General features: G+C 34.4%; 2 protein-coding genes across 2 annotated transcripts; both read left to right on the top strand.

The window, feature by feature from the left end:
• Positions 1-1,103: 1,103 nt before the first annotated feature.
• LOC114185345 (lipoyl synthase 1, mitochondrial-like) lies at positions 1,104-5,766 on the top strand. The gene is made up of 4 exons (XM_028073013.1): positions 1,104-1,738; positions 2,498-2,709; positions 3,177-3,556; positions 5,319-5,766. The coding sequence occupies exons 1-4, from the start codon at positions 1,308-1,310 to the stop codon at positions 5,439-5,441; spliced, it is 1,146 nt and encodes a 381-aa protein (XP_027928814.1). The 5' UTR covers positions 1,104-1,307; the 3' UTR covers positions 5,442-5,766.
• Positions 5,767-9,545: 3,779 nt separating this feature from the next.
• Positions 9,546-10,247, top strand: LOC114184721 (muscle M-line assembly protein unc-89-like). Its single transcript, XM_028072031.1, has one exon. The coding sequence runs from the start codon at positions 9,546-9,548 to the stop codon at positions 10,245-10,247; it is 702 nt and encodes a 233-aa protein (XP_027927832.1).
• Positions 10,248-14,766: the final 4,519 nt, after the last annotated feature.

Genomic DNA, 14,766 nt, shown 5'->3' with positions numbered 1-14,766 from the left:
TAAATATCACAGTTTCATGAATATTTGAACCCCTAACTTGGAAATACACAAAAAAATAACGTTTTTCCCAATCTTATCTCATATTCCACAAAATACTAATCACATAAAATAGAAATAACGTGAAACCCTAGTTTCTCTTACCTCTTACATGAATAATGTTAGAAAACGATGGCAAACACTTAACAGAGAAACATTGCAACTCCATAAATCAAACAGCGAACTGAAACGTGGATACAAAAATAAATACAGGCATGAGGATGAACCCTAACCCAAACCAACGTACCCTACACGGTAAAAAGGGGAAGAAACGACAGACTCAACTTATTTGGAGGTAAAATAAGTTTGGCTAGCTCGTAGAGTAACGTGAGTGAAACCCTAACAGAGCTCCTTACTTCGGAAAGTAGAGAAAAGGAGAAATCTGTTTTTAGAAATGAGACATAAAATAAGGATTAGGGGACCGGAAAGGGGTATTGGGGTCCCCAAATGGGTTGGTCTTAGGCTCACCAAAAGGCCAGACCCAAAATGTTTTAAAACTGAAAAAAAATGGGGCTTATACTTGGTCAATATTATGATAAGATTAAAAAAGAAGAATAAATATATTATATTTTTATATCATATAAATTAATAAAGATGAAAAATGAATACCCATTTGACATGGAGAATAGCCGAAACTAAGTGTGAACCATTTTGTAAAAACAACATCGATCAAATAAATATTGTCGAACTAAAAATAGATGTTTCTTTTTATCGTATCCCTCTTATATTAGTGTATATACATGCGCTATAGTATATGTGTACATATTTTTTAGATATGAATAATAGTATGTTAGTAGGTGATAATAATGTAATGATATTAAGTTAATATATAAAATAAATTTATATTTGTTAAAATAAAGTGAAATAAATAAAGAAATTAATTGTTGATGAATAAAAAAAAGAAAAATAATTTTATAGAAAATAAATAAAATTAATTGTTAATTTTAAAAATTTAATAAATAATTATATTATAAAGAGTATAATTAGTATGAAGGGAATCTCTTTGTATTGTTATAGATATTAATGTTTTTCATCTCCTTCCTATCGACTATGAACTTAGAAGTCCAGAGTTCATAGAGTTTGGGTGTATATATTCGGAGAAAATGGGTCGTTATTGTAATGTAGGTCCATAGAATAAAAAAGTTGGGCCAAAATGATTCCGAGCAACGTTGAGGCCCAGGGGGTGGTTGGTGTGAGTTTGCGTGAATCTTCGTCCTCATGTTGCTCTCTATCTGCGTAACGCGATCTGTGTTTGTTCCAGACAGAGAGAGATGATGATGCATTCACGGATTAGAAGCGTTGCCGGGAGCATCAAATGCGCCGCGAGACTCTTCTGTTCATCATCTGCAACCTCTCCGGCGGCGCCGTCGCAATTCTCGAATACTCTGGCAGGGCTCCGGGACCGGCTGGCGGAGGAGTCGCCGTCTCTGTCGGACTTCATTGCGCTGAAATCGGAGAGCGCGTACTCGGTAGAGGTTGGGACGAAGAAGAAGCCGCTTCCGAAGCCGAAGTGGATGAAGGAGGCCGTCCCTGGCGGCGAGAAGTACGTACAGATTAAGAAGAAGCTCCGCGAATTGAAGCTTCACACTGTTTGCGAGGAGGCTCGGTGCCCTAATTTGGGCGAGTGCTGGTCCGGCGGCGAGACCGGCACTGCTACCGCGACTATCATGATTCTCGGTGACACTTGTACTCGAGGTTGCAGGTTATAGTCCAATCATTTCGCTTTCTTTTTATGTGTTCAACTATTTATTTATTTTTGTAATTGGTGCATTTATTTGTGTTTTGAAAGTGGATTTTGGGGAAACATGGATAAATAGGTAGAGTAAATAATCCATGGTGTGTTTTAGTTTGATTGATAAGTAGAGCACCTAGGACTCGCCCTTGGAGTAGCAAAACTGACATGGAATGCTGTACTTGCTTGAAGCAATAAGTATGTTTTACAGATTGAGCTGTTTACTTGCTTAGCACGAATAATTGACTGAGATTGTAATAAATTGCATGTACAATTTTGGTTACTCAACTCCATAAACTATCTCATGAAGTTCACCTGTCCCAAACTTGTATATATATTTTTTGTCATATCATTAGTGAACGTGAGATCTCGAATACATTCCTAAAATAGGCTCTAATATAATGTTTAAATTTGAGTTTGGAAGTATAACAATTTCATGTTAAAATTTAGTCGTTCAATCCATAACTATAACTGCACTTTGGGGTGATACACTGACTTCTCTTACGGGTAGTGCTTTTTACACATTACATCCTTTTGTTTGGGAAACTACACACACGATCATTGCTTGGCAAGGAAGGTAGGTGTAATTTCCCAAAAGAAGTATTGAATGTTATGTAATAAGAACTAACCTCAGGTAAGGTTTGAATGATTACCCACGACTCATTCTAGTTTTATGTATTGGGTTTTTCACAAGAACACTTCCATTAATTATTTGTTTTTAATTTTCAGATTTTGTAATGTTAAGACATCTAGGACTCCTCCGCCACCTGACCCTGATGAGCCCACCAATGTGGCTGAAGCAATTGCATCATGGGGTCTGGATTATGTGGTTATAACGAGTGTTGACCGTGATGATTTACCTGATCAAGGGAGTGGTCATTTTACTGAAACAGTGCAGAAGCTGAAGTTACTGAAGCCTAATATCCTGATAGAAGCCCTAGGTATGCATTTGAATGTTTATAGTTTCTGAAAATAGTATGGCATCTGGTTCTATCAAATAACAAACAAACCAAGCCAAGCCTAATCCTGATAGGTGGGCACCTAGTTCTATTTAAAAAATTAAGCATCTATTTAGAAAATGAAGTGTCGGATATTAGGTGGTACCTATAGTGCTAATTTCCCATGCAATGTCTATTGCTGAATTTCATAGACATAGTATTTTTATTCCTGAAATGTGATATGCTAACGGTATGGCTTTTAACAGAGTTAAAAAGATATCTTGTTTACAGGTCAATGAGAATAAATTTGTTTTGATTTTGCATTTTCATTTTTATATATCGGTATCAATCTTATTGTATATTTGTTGAGATGGAGAACTATTTAGGGTACTATGCTTGGTTAAAAACCTTTCTAAATACTAATCAAAATTTCTTCCTTTGATGACTTTTGCACTATTGCTGTTGTGAAGCTCCGGACTTCCGAGGAGATGATGACTGTGTAGAGAAGGTTGCCAAATCAGGATTAGATGTTTTTGCACATAACATCGAGACAGTTGAAGAGCTACAGAATGTTGTACGGGATCGTTGTGCTAATTTTAAGCAGTCATTAAAAGTTCTAATGATGGCCAAGGAATATGCTCCTGCTGGAACACTCACTAAGACTTCAATAATGTTAGGTTGTGGTGAAACACCTGACCAGGTTGTGAAGACCATGGAAAAGGTCCGAGCGGCTGGTGTTGACGTAATGACATTTGGGCAGTACATGAGACCTTCAAAGCGGCATATGCCAGTATCTGAATATGTTACACCGGAGGCCTTTGATAAGTATCAGACTCTTGGCATGGAAATGGTGAGTCTTTTTGTTCATGTGTTTGTATTTAACTTATTTTTGTTTGGAGAAATACTCATTTTTTTGGGAATTCATAGGAGTTGTTGAAAAAGATAGCATTAATATTCCATAATTAGTTGTTTTCTGTATCGGTAGTCACCCGCTTATTATAAGGGAATACTACTGATTTAAGTCTCAATGCCACTAGGCTCGACTGTGGGGGATAATTGGCCCGACCCCTTATCATAAGGAAATACTACCTCTTTAAGTCTCTACGCCACTAGGCTCGACACTGGGGGGCTGTGTTGGTAATTAGTTTGACCCTCTTAACACGAGGGAATACAACCTATTTAACTGGTTGGTTATGATGTTTGGAAACTGCTGATAGAGGAATTCAATGACACTATTCAGAATGTTAGGTGAAAATCTTGGGGATATCCAATCATGGTACTTGAAGTTGGTTGAGAAATATGAACTATAAGGGATAAATGATATCGGTTAACATATGGGATATTAGAACCACTAACAGAACAACTAACTAGGGCTTATAAAAAGCACCTATCACTATGAACAAACTAACGGCTTGATGTTGGGGGCTAGTATATTGGTAATTAGCCTAACCCCCATAGCATGAGGGAATACAACCGATTTAACAGGTTGGTTGTTATTCTGGAAACAGCTGATAGAGGGATTCAATGAGACTACCCGGAATCTTTGGCGAAAATCTTGGGCATATCCAATCATGGTACTTGAAGTTGGTTGAGAAAATCAAACTATAAGGGTTAAATGATATCATTAACATCTGGAACAGTACATCCACTAACGGAGCAACTAACTAGGACTTATAAAAAGAACCTCTCACTATGAACAAACTGACTAAATTCTAAATGCTCTAGCTAGAAACCCTAGGAATGATACTGAGGTACTTTTGGCCATAGCAGTTTCCAAAAGTAATTGATAGAATGTATGATGAATATCTTGTAACACTAAGACTGTATCAAAATATTTTAGAGTACCTTTGAGATTTTATCTTTAGATTAGTTTTTCTTTTTCCTTTGATAAGTATGATATGTGTTTTTGCTATTTCTTTGATTTCCAGATTTCCCTATATTTCATGACTTGACTTCTTATTTAGCTAGGGTTATGTTATAGTGTTGGCATAAAAAAAGAATTAGTGTTTTATCTTCTTAATCCAACTCCTTATTCTGATTCTTTCATTTTCGTCCCTCTGTACCAAAAATCCAATAATTTCAACAGTAATTAGTGATAGTATATTTTCTCATCAATTTTTCTGGCCTTCATGTAATCTTAAATATCAGTTATGTACGATACTAATTTTCTGTTGTTTCATGTCTTATCTCGGCGTAGTAGATATTTGAGTGGCTTTAAAACTTTCACACTTGAGCTTCTTGCCTGTATTTATTCTTGTCTCAAAATTTGGGGCATATGAAAAACATCTCCTGCATCATTTTTGCTCATTCAGTTTTTGTAAAATAATCGCATCTTGCTAATCCGTGGTAAATTCAGGCTAGTTATTACCTATTTATTCTTAGGAGTTAGCACACCCGGACCCAGGGGACCTGCCAATAGCAATATTTACCTGACATTCTATTTTTATTCATCACCAAGCGAGTGCAATCATGGAAGATTTCTCTCCTTTTAATTGTTGCATCCAGCATCATGATGATTTGTGGAAAAACTGTAATACTATAAAAGTTGCATATGGTATTTAATTATAGCTATCATGTGGTATGAATGACGAACTGATTCTACTTTGCATTAGGGCTTTCGATATGTGGCATCAGGGCCCATGGTGAGGTCTTCATACAAAGCAGGTGAATTCTATATTAAATCCATGATTGAATCGGATCGAGCTGCATCTCCCTCAAAGCTGACATCCTCTTGATCCATTATCATTTTTTCTTTTATTTACTCACTCCAATGTGCATTATATGTAAGGAGCGCAGGCTCAGTACATGTTGTTGATGCTCATGCCACGTGTAATATGAGTGAAAATCTATAAACGGGCATGTGCTGTCTGCCATTTTTTTTTCAGCGTTCTACCCAACCCCAACACCTATTATTTGGAAAGTGCAGATTTCAGAGTTGATTGTATATGTTCTCACATACGTGTACTCATTTTCTCTATTTAACTGGTACTCACTCATACCAGTTTCTGTAGTTATTAAAAGCAATAAATGTTTTCCTCTTATTTGAGAAATTGCCTAAAAGCTTCTGTTTATATTACTGTTGAAGTGTTGATTTTATCTCAATTTGGGTTTATTTGGTTGTTAACATTCAAACTTATCTCACTGAGCTTTATAGCAGCGTACTACTGCGAGCCTATATAATTGTGCTGGCAAATTGTCCTGAAGCCATGTTTAGTGTAACCGTTACATTCATCAGAAGGATAGCCCAGCACAGCAATGACTGGCGAGGTATTCTTTTTTTGGGTTGGGACTTATGACAGGCTGGCTAGTGCCTGTCTCTCAACATCTTGTGGGGACTGAAGGTAAAACAATTGAAAGTTGGAATACTTTGAGTAATCAGTTTTGGTTACAATACATTCCTAAAGCATATAAAATCTGTGGAAATATGGAAAGTTTTGGGGTATCCCTTGTACTAGGGGGTTGTGTGTACATCGTGGTAAAATGCTTACTGGGGTAAATCTTGGTGAGGTTTTTGTTTTCATTGTCTATTAGAATTGAACAAACTGATGCTGATCAGAAGAGAAGGTGTGGAGAGGGTTGCAACCTTTGTTTTTATATGGAGTCCAAGGTATCCATTTAAGTTTGTTCAGTTTTTGGTGATGGAAAGCTTCATAAGATAATAATTTTAGCTATCAATAGAGGTGCCAAAAGTGGCAGCTCGACTAAACCACATTAATAAAATTTTGTCCCATTCAATGCCAATAGGCTATTTTTGTCATTTTTGTAAAAAAGAAAATAATTTAAATATAAAAAAATATGTATTTTTTATTTAAATTATATTAATGAAAATACTTTTTAATTTTAGATATAGTAACATAATTACAAAAACTATAATTATTATTTTATAAGTCCAGCTAATCCACAAATTCAATGAACTGAATAAAAATAATACTGATTTAATTTATGTCAAAATATTTATTTTACAGATTTTTCAGATTGGCTTATATTTTACTGCTCTAATAACAATTCGTTTTAATTTATATTGGCATTTTGGTTGCATATTGGGACAGTTTTATTGGTTTTTTTTTTTTTTTTATCGGCCAGTTTTAGTGGTTATCAATATAGATATTAAAAGTTCTAGAATTCCGTAAGACCAGGATTTCTTTTTTGAAAAATGATTAAAAAGTTTAAAATTTATTTGAGAAGTAACCCTTCTTAACAGGTTAAGGTAATTGTTTTCTCACGGGTTGCACCTTAAGATTGTACCATTTTGTGTAAAAAAGTTTATTTTTTAGTTATGGTAATTGTGATATCTTATTATTATTTTTTTCACCAGTGGGTAGTAAATAATAGAAAATATAATTAAATTATTTTAATAAAATAATGACGGGGAAACCAAAAATTTGCAATCTTTATACCTACAAAGCACCAATAAGTATAATTAGAATTCATAAAACTAATATCCTGCAATTGAGATGTTTAAGAAACAAAAATCAATATGTTTCTTTATTATTAGTCATGATTATGGTGCTTTGAAAATGCATTTAGAATTTTATAAATGTGAATATTGTAGACCGAAATGGGAAATTAATTTTTAATAATTACAATAATAAAATCACCCACTTTCTTCTCAGTTTTCTTATCAAATTTTAATTTGTATGAAAATAGAAATTAATTAGATATCAAATTTGAACATTTAACTTTTCTACAAATATAAACACGAGAACAACAAATATCAATGTAATATAATTTCATTTTAAGGATTAGGCTGAGTAAGATCTTGACATAATAACAAGAATTACTAGATTTGATGGTTTTAGTGAAATTTTGATTTCCCACCTTATATAAAGTATATTTATGCATGGATAGAGACACTAATAAAATTAGTATTAACACAAAATCAATTCATAGCTTACAAATTATTTAAAAAAAACCTACTCAAACAACCACCAAATTTTTTTCACAGTATTCATAGCTTTCTCTGTGTATTAGTTTTGTTGGATTTGAAATCAAATTACTATCTCTCTTAAGTGACAATTCAAAAGGCTTCCATCTTTATTTTCCTTACGTTCTTTAGCATGATATTGACAGCCTTGGCCACCATGTTTAGCTTTTGAATCATCTTTTCCCATTTTTGCATTAACTTTTAGTATTGCCTTTTGAGCTCGTCCTTCTCAATTTCTTGCATCAAATTTCAGAATTCACTTTTGAATTCAACTTTTCCATTTTCTGAAAGGGAAAATAATATGACATTTTCAGAGAGAATCTTATTTCATTGAGTGTCCTATTATGCAGGAAATAAGTGTTACCATTTCAGAAAACGTGCGAAATTTTAGCCTATTTAAAAACAGCGCTAAAAACTATATTAAATAGCGTAAAAATTCACTTTTCTTCATCGCGTAGTTTTCGAAGATTTGGAATTTGAATTCCTTCAGTTTAAAGGGTTGGCAAAAGCAGTTTCAAACTGCAATTTCCTTCTTTTAATAAACCCTACATTCGAATGGAGTTTTATAACCATGGTTGTATCATAAACTAGCTTTTATTGCAAAGCGTGGCCCATAAATATGATGTCATAAAATGAATTCAATATCTAACCGTTCCTAGAGCCAATACAAAAGTTTTTCTTTGATATTTTTTAATCAAATATCATTTTTTGCTTTGCAAGAAAATAATAATTGACAAGCTTTTGTGTAAGAGTGTTCTTCTTTTATGCGAAATATAAACAGATACTAGTAATAACTATCTATGTTAACTTTATATACCAATATGTTGACTTAAGTAAAATTAAATTTGAATTACTTAAAGAAAGTCTCATTTTCAAATATTTAGAGAAAAAAATTATTGAAAAGAAAACACCATGATAAATGAAGTTTTGAAAATAGAGATTATTCATCATTCAAATTTTAAAAAACCTTATAAATTCAAACATTGAAACAAAACTTTCAAGTAAAAGAACTAAAAATGACCCAAAAGTGCTTTGAAAACGTAGCCATGCACTTATATATAATTTACTTAAAAGAATCCAAGGTAATACTTTATCCTTACTGATTTTTTTTTTCTTTTTTTAAGTTCTTCTATATGGACAAATCAGTAAAAAGAATGCTCAACCTTTATGAATGTCATGGAACATTCATGCTTACTAATTGCCCCATGCAGAGCACGCAAGTAATAAACATTTACAATCACATTAAATTCAAAATATATTTTTAGTTAAAAGGAAAATATACAATGTTTAGATTAGATTTTATCCCGCCAAAGTTATGAGCAAATAATACCTGTCCATAGCAATACAATTTTTTAATACAAAATAAATACAAAAAATACAAACTCTTCTTCATTCGCTTGATTATTATTTAAAAAGCTCAATTATTTACTAGTTAATTATGTTGAACTTTGTTAACATTATTCGGTACACTATATACCGAATCATTTCTCACAAAAATTTGAAAAAGTAACAAACAAAAAATAATTTCTTCCTAATAATAGCATAGACAGAATTTAAGATTGTTGGATGCAAGTGTGTGATTGATCCAGAGCAAGATCAAAGCTATTTAAGAAGCTCCAACCATGTTCTTGCTTCACTCAATCTAAATTCACCTCACTAGTTACAACTTTTTTCTGTGTTCCACTTTTTCTCTTACAATGTCTATTCTCCTCTCACAACCTTTTTCCCCAACTCACCCTACATTTCAATAGCCGTTAATTCTCCACTTTTCATTCCCTTACCCATCAAAATTTTCAAAACCAAATAACCAAAGCCATGCAACAACATTCTACACTGCTTTGTTTCCACCACCACTACTCCAATAACGTTGTCGCAACTTGAAACTCAAAACTCTTCGCTTGTTCTGAAAAATCAAATGGGTTGCTGCTTCAGCACCAACCAACCCCAAAATGAACCTCAGCACCCACAACCCCACCGTGGATCCCTTCAACAAAACTGCAGAATCAGAACCCCACAACCCCTTGAAGAGGAATATGTGAAAGAGGTTCTTTCTGAAATACCCATCTCCAAACTGCAACAAATTCCAACTTTTAAGCCACAGATGAAGACCCAATTGCCCGTTATTCAGCCCCCAGAGGTGCCCGTGAAAAAAGTTTTGGAACCTGAGGAAGTGTCTCTTGTGTCGGAAACATGCAGCAACGGTGAGAGTTTCTCCACCACCACCACCGCCACCACGACGACGGTCACAGAAAACCGAGAAGATGAAGCCACAAGCAAGAGAAGCAACGTAACTCGGAACCGGAAGCGTTCCTACGCCGTGAACGGCAATAGAATCAGCTCCGGGGACCGGAGGCAGAAATCTCCGGCGAGAAAGCCAGAAATTCCGGTGAGGTCACGGCCGGTTCCCCGGAGAGATTCTGATCAGGTACGCCGTCTTTCCGGCCAGGGGTCCATCCGACGGTCGAGGTCACCATCGCGTGGAGGCCGGAGTAATATCCGGTCGCCGACGCGGAAGGTTCCGGTGACTAAAGATGTCGTGCAGAGAAACGACGGCGGTTCGATTAAGGAGTCATTAGAGAACCCACACGTGTCATTGGAGTGCTTTATTTTTCTGTAGGTTCAGCAAGCAAGTTTCTTTGTTACTTGTTTTTCAAGGGTTTTTGGTTTGGTAGAGAAGAAGCAATTTTGAGTCACATGACATGACATGTTTTGCATTTTTAGTGGCAGTTTCAAGTTCATTCCTTTCCTTGTTTATCGAACATGTTACTCACAAAATTGCTTCTGTAAATACCTGCAACTCCATAGATGTTTTCTTTTTTCGTGTTCTAGCCTTATATTTGTGGTTAATTTGTATGGAATCTTCAGCAATAATATGTAATGTTTTGTTCTAATTCTATATGCAATCTTTCATTTATATTATGAATAACTAAATAAAATGCTAAAAGTATGCTATGTATAAAACGAAAGTGTTAATTGCATGGACTTGATTAATTGTGGAATTAATTTTACTTGATGAAAAAACTGTCATAATTTAATGTTGTTAAAGTATATTGTATTTAATTACATGATTTTGAACAAAAGCAAGAAAAAATATGTGAAGCTATTAAGATTGAAATATGATTGAAATCTGGGTCCAAAGCTGTAAAAGAATTGACAGCACACTGTGCTTAGTTAAAGAAGATTAAATTATATTAATATGTTGAATGAAATTGTATTTGTATGGATATTTTATAATGTATGATAGTAATTCCTGGGAAGAGTTTAATGCAGTGAACCAAGAATGGTCCTGGAAGTTGAACATCCTCTTTAATTACTTTATGGGAGGAGAGAGAAGAAACACAGAGACAGACACAGAGGCTTCTTTTGTTTCTGTGGATTGTCTTCTTTCGTTTTCTTTTTTCTATTGTGTTCAAGCAAGCGTGTACTCTCATTTCAAGCGTGCGAAAAAGTGACAAATCATGAGACAGTTTTCTGTGAAATGTTTTACACTTTACTGATTTGATTGTTAATAAATAGTTTGTTTATTATTCTATTGGAACAACATATTGGTTTTATTTCATTCAAAACTTATAGAAATAGTAAAAGTAAAGTGGTTTTCATTCTAATAATTGTATATACCAGTTTATAAAGAAAAATAATTGTATGACATTTTAGAAAAAGAAAAATCAGAGATGAAGATATATTAATGACAATAAGTATTTACATGATAATTATCCTTCCTTCACCTTTATGTAAAAAATTGGTGACAAAGGATTAATTTGGCTTCACGGGAGTGATGAGTGTTGCTTTTGTTCTTTCTACACGGAATAAGTTTAAATGTATAAAGTTTCTGTGTAAACTATTTCAACGGTGAAAAAAAAAACAAATACTCATGGTTAAAACTACAACATCAAACAGAGAGAGAGAAAGAGAAAAAGAAAGAAAAATTATTCTTAATTTTTTTAGTGAAGATTTTTGAAGTGTAATTAGAAATTAACTTACCTTTGAGTTTGATTTTCTTACAATAAATTTTGTAATAAAAAGTCGTTGACAACATCAACAAAATAATTTACAGTTTTTAAAAAAAATATTTATTACGTAAGTTTTTTTCGGAGGTCAAGTTCGGATCTAACTTGACTGATTCAACATAATTTGAGTATAACAATTTTAAATTTAATTCAACCATTTATTTTATGGTGTTATTTGGATTTGGATAATTCAAATTACAATTAAATACGAATGGATTATTTGGATTTAATTCAATTATTTTAAAAATTTAGAGGACTTAATTGTACTAAATAAGAATTATGAGTTTTTTTTTTTGAATTTTTTAAATAATTAGAGAATTAAAAGTATAATTAAACTTTAAATTAACTTTGAAAAGAAAGTTATGTCTCTCAAGTTTATCACATTAATTTTTGGTCAATGATTATTTGAAAAGTTGTTTGAAAGTTTAGAGAATTTATCTTAATTAGATTTTAGTGATGAGCAGAATACCCACCTTTACATTTAATTTCAAAACAAATACCTATATTCAACTAATTAATCATCCAAAGAGTCTTTATTGTGCACTCACTACTTTTTAGTTGGAGAACTTCGTTTACGGTTGTAACACCCCATTTAATTTAATAAACGAAACTAAAGGAAGCGTCACATAGAGATAACATAATAGCGCAATCCTGGAGTTTAAAACTTGACTCCTTACAACCCAAGGCACACCACGATACCCAAAAGGAAAATTTAGTTAAAAAGTCTAACATAATGTATATAAATCAAGAGACAGTCAGGTATATGGGCCATAGCCCTATAGAAAAGCCCATTAAGAAGGTAAAGTCCAACCCATGTAGTCTAAGCAGCGGAATCATCCCTCCTCTGTTGACCTCGAGTACCTCCCACGTCTGCTCCCATAAATAAATTGATGATCATCGCAAGGATAGAAGAACAACATACAAAACAATCAAACAAGCAAAAAGGGTAAGCTAGAGCCAACAAGATTTTTATCATGCAATCAAATATATCTTCATAGTCCAATATACAAATACCACCCAAGCATGTTATGACCTTTCAATCAATACACTAAGACTCGACTCGACTGATTCAGATACATATAACCTGGTCGGATTCAGCGGATGCTTGCACTTGTGGTGGATACCTGTGCTCACCCCCGAGCTATGTGTTACAAGTGTTACAATGAATCAGTTCACTCACACACAAGGTTAGCCCTTAATGAGTTTCAGGCCTCCTGTTACTCTCATCATAGGAGTCAATCCGCTCTAAGTGAGACTAACTGACTCCTTAGAGTGTCAGATGCAATCCTTACCTTGAATCCTTACCAAGTTATATAGATGGGACACCACCATGGACACCCACTAACAGGGGCCATGGAATTACGTCATGACCACTGAAGCACGACCCTGGAATCCCACCTAGAGATTTCCAAGGAATTACGCACTGACACAGACCAAGCATACCAGACCAATCAAGAAAGACTTATCACACACATACATATGCATCACATACCAACTCTTGATAATTCACCTCTTTCGTTTCTTTCCCAGTGGTTCCATACCCATCCATTTTTCCCAAACCATAGATATGGGATTTTAGTTCATGCCAATACCATGCCACTTTAACACCAACCATCTCATTTAGTTTACATGCCAAGTTCATACCATACCCATCATTCATCATTCATGAATCATATCACACATATATATAACAGTTCATCACATGTTTTTCATCATAATAATCATATCCAAGCAAGTGCCAATCATCCAAGAATAATAAACAACCAGTGTCACACTGCCTTGCCTAGCTCCTCGCTCAGGCTGAAGGGTCTCGCTCAGACGAGCCCCATTCGCCTAGGCGAGGGCTCAAAAAGGGGAATAGTAGCCCCATGCGGGATCTCGCTTAGGCGAGACCCCTCTCGCTTGGGCGAGTTGCTTGCTCGCTCAAAAAAAGGACGTGGGTCGCCTGAGCGATTGTTCGCATGAAGCAGCTTAGGCGAGCCCCTGTTGATCTCGCCTAGGCGAGACATGCTCGCTTGGGCGAGAAAATCAGTGCCCACAATGTTCTCTCGTGCAACAGTCCAATATTACCACCAAACCAACGCAATATCATCTCATAAACTTACAATAGCATACCATCCCATCAAATCATGCAATATCATCAAGCAATCACAAAAGAAACATAGATTTGGCAAAAACCCTAACTTCCCTTACCTGGAAATAAGCTAGTAGACTATCCTTGCGCGACCTCGACACCGAACAAGAGTGCAGCAACTCTAGGAACAAGGATCAGTGGCTGAAAGGAAACAGTGGGACAAACAGAACAGGTTACTAAGATTAGCTTCACGGAAATGTCGAAAATAAAACTAGAGGAAGGCTACTACGAGTTCAGAAGCAACTTACATGGAGAGGAAGGGCTTAAGTTCGCTTCGGGAAGTTGACGGCCAACCCTAGCAGAGCGTTCTAAAAAGGAAGGGGCAACTTCTTAGGTTCTGTTTTCGTAAAAGTGAGGCTGAAAGGGAACCCTAGCAACTTTAGGGCCTTAGCACCCTATGGGCCAACCCTGAGGCCCAACAGATTAAGGCCAACCCTTGAACTTTAGGGCAGAAAATAAAATTGGGCCTTACAGCGGTTTGAAGAGTATAGATTAAATTAGTCTTTTGATATTTTTATTTGTTACATAGTGACAAATTGGTTTTCTAGTTTTTTCTTTCTTAATTTGGTTATTGTTTTTGTAAAAATGATTCAATTTGTTCATTGTCGTTAGTTTGACCAAACGAGGTTAAAGTCAACGTCACATGTTAATTTATGATATATTTTTTTAATTTTTTTAATTTTTTACACATGTCACTTCACAATTATGCCACATGTCAAAATGATTTAATTTGGTCCCTATATTTGTTTTTAGTTTCAATTTAGCCTAATTTTTATAAAAATAGAACAATATTGTCCCTCCTTAAATTTATACTCAATTTACTCTTTGTATAGATCTTATAATGATATTCTTGCTAAAATTAATATTTTTTTTAAAATATTTTATAAATATTTTTAAATCAACTTTAAATTCTATAGAAAACTTTAAACTTTGTTTTTTTTTTAACTTGAAATTTAGTTCCTAAACCTATGTGTGACAAATTATTTAATTTTTAA

This window comes from Vigna unguiculata, chromosome 5 (assembly GCF_004118075.2).
Source record: "Vigna unguiculata cultivar IT97K-499-35 chromosome 5, ASM411807v1, whole genome shotgun sequence".
Lineage (NCBI taxonomy): Eukaryota > Viridiplantae > Streptophyta > Magnoliopsida > Fabales > Fabaceae > Vigna > Vigna unguiculata.
This window is presented reverse-complemented; position numbering and strand designations above follow the sequence as displayed.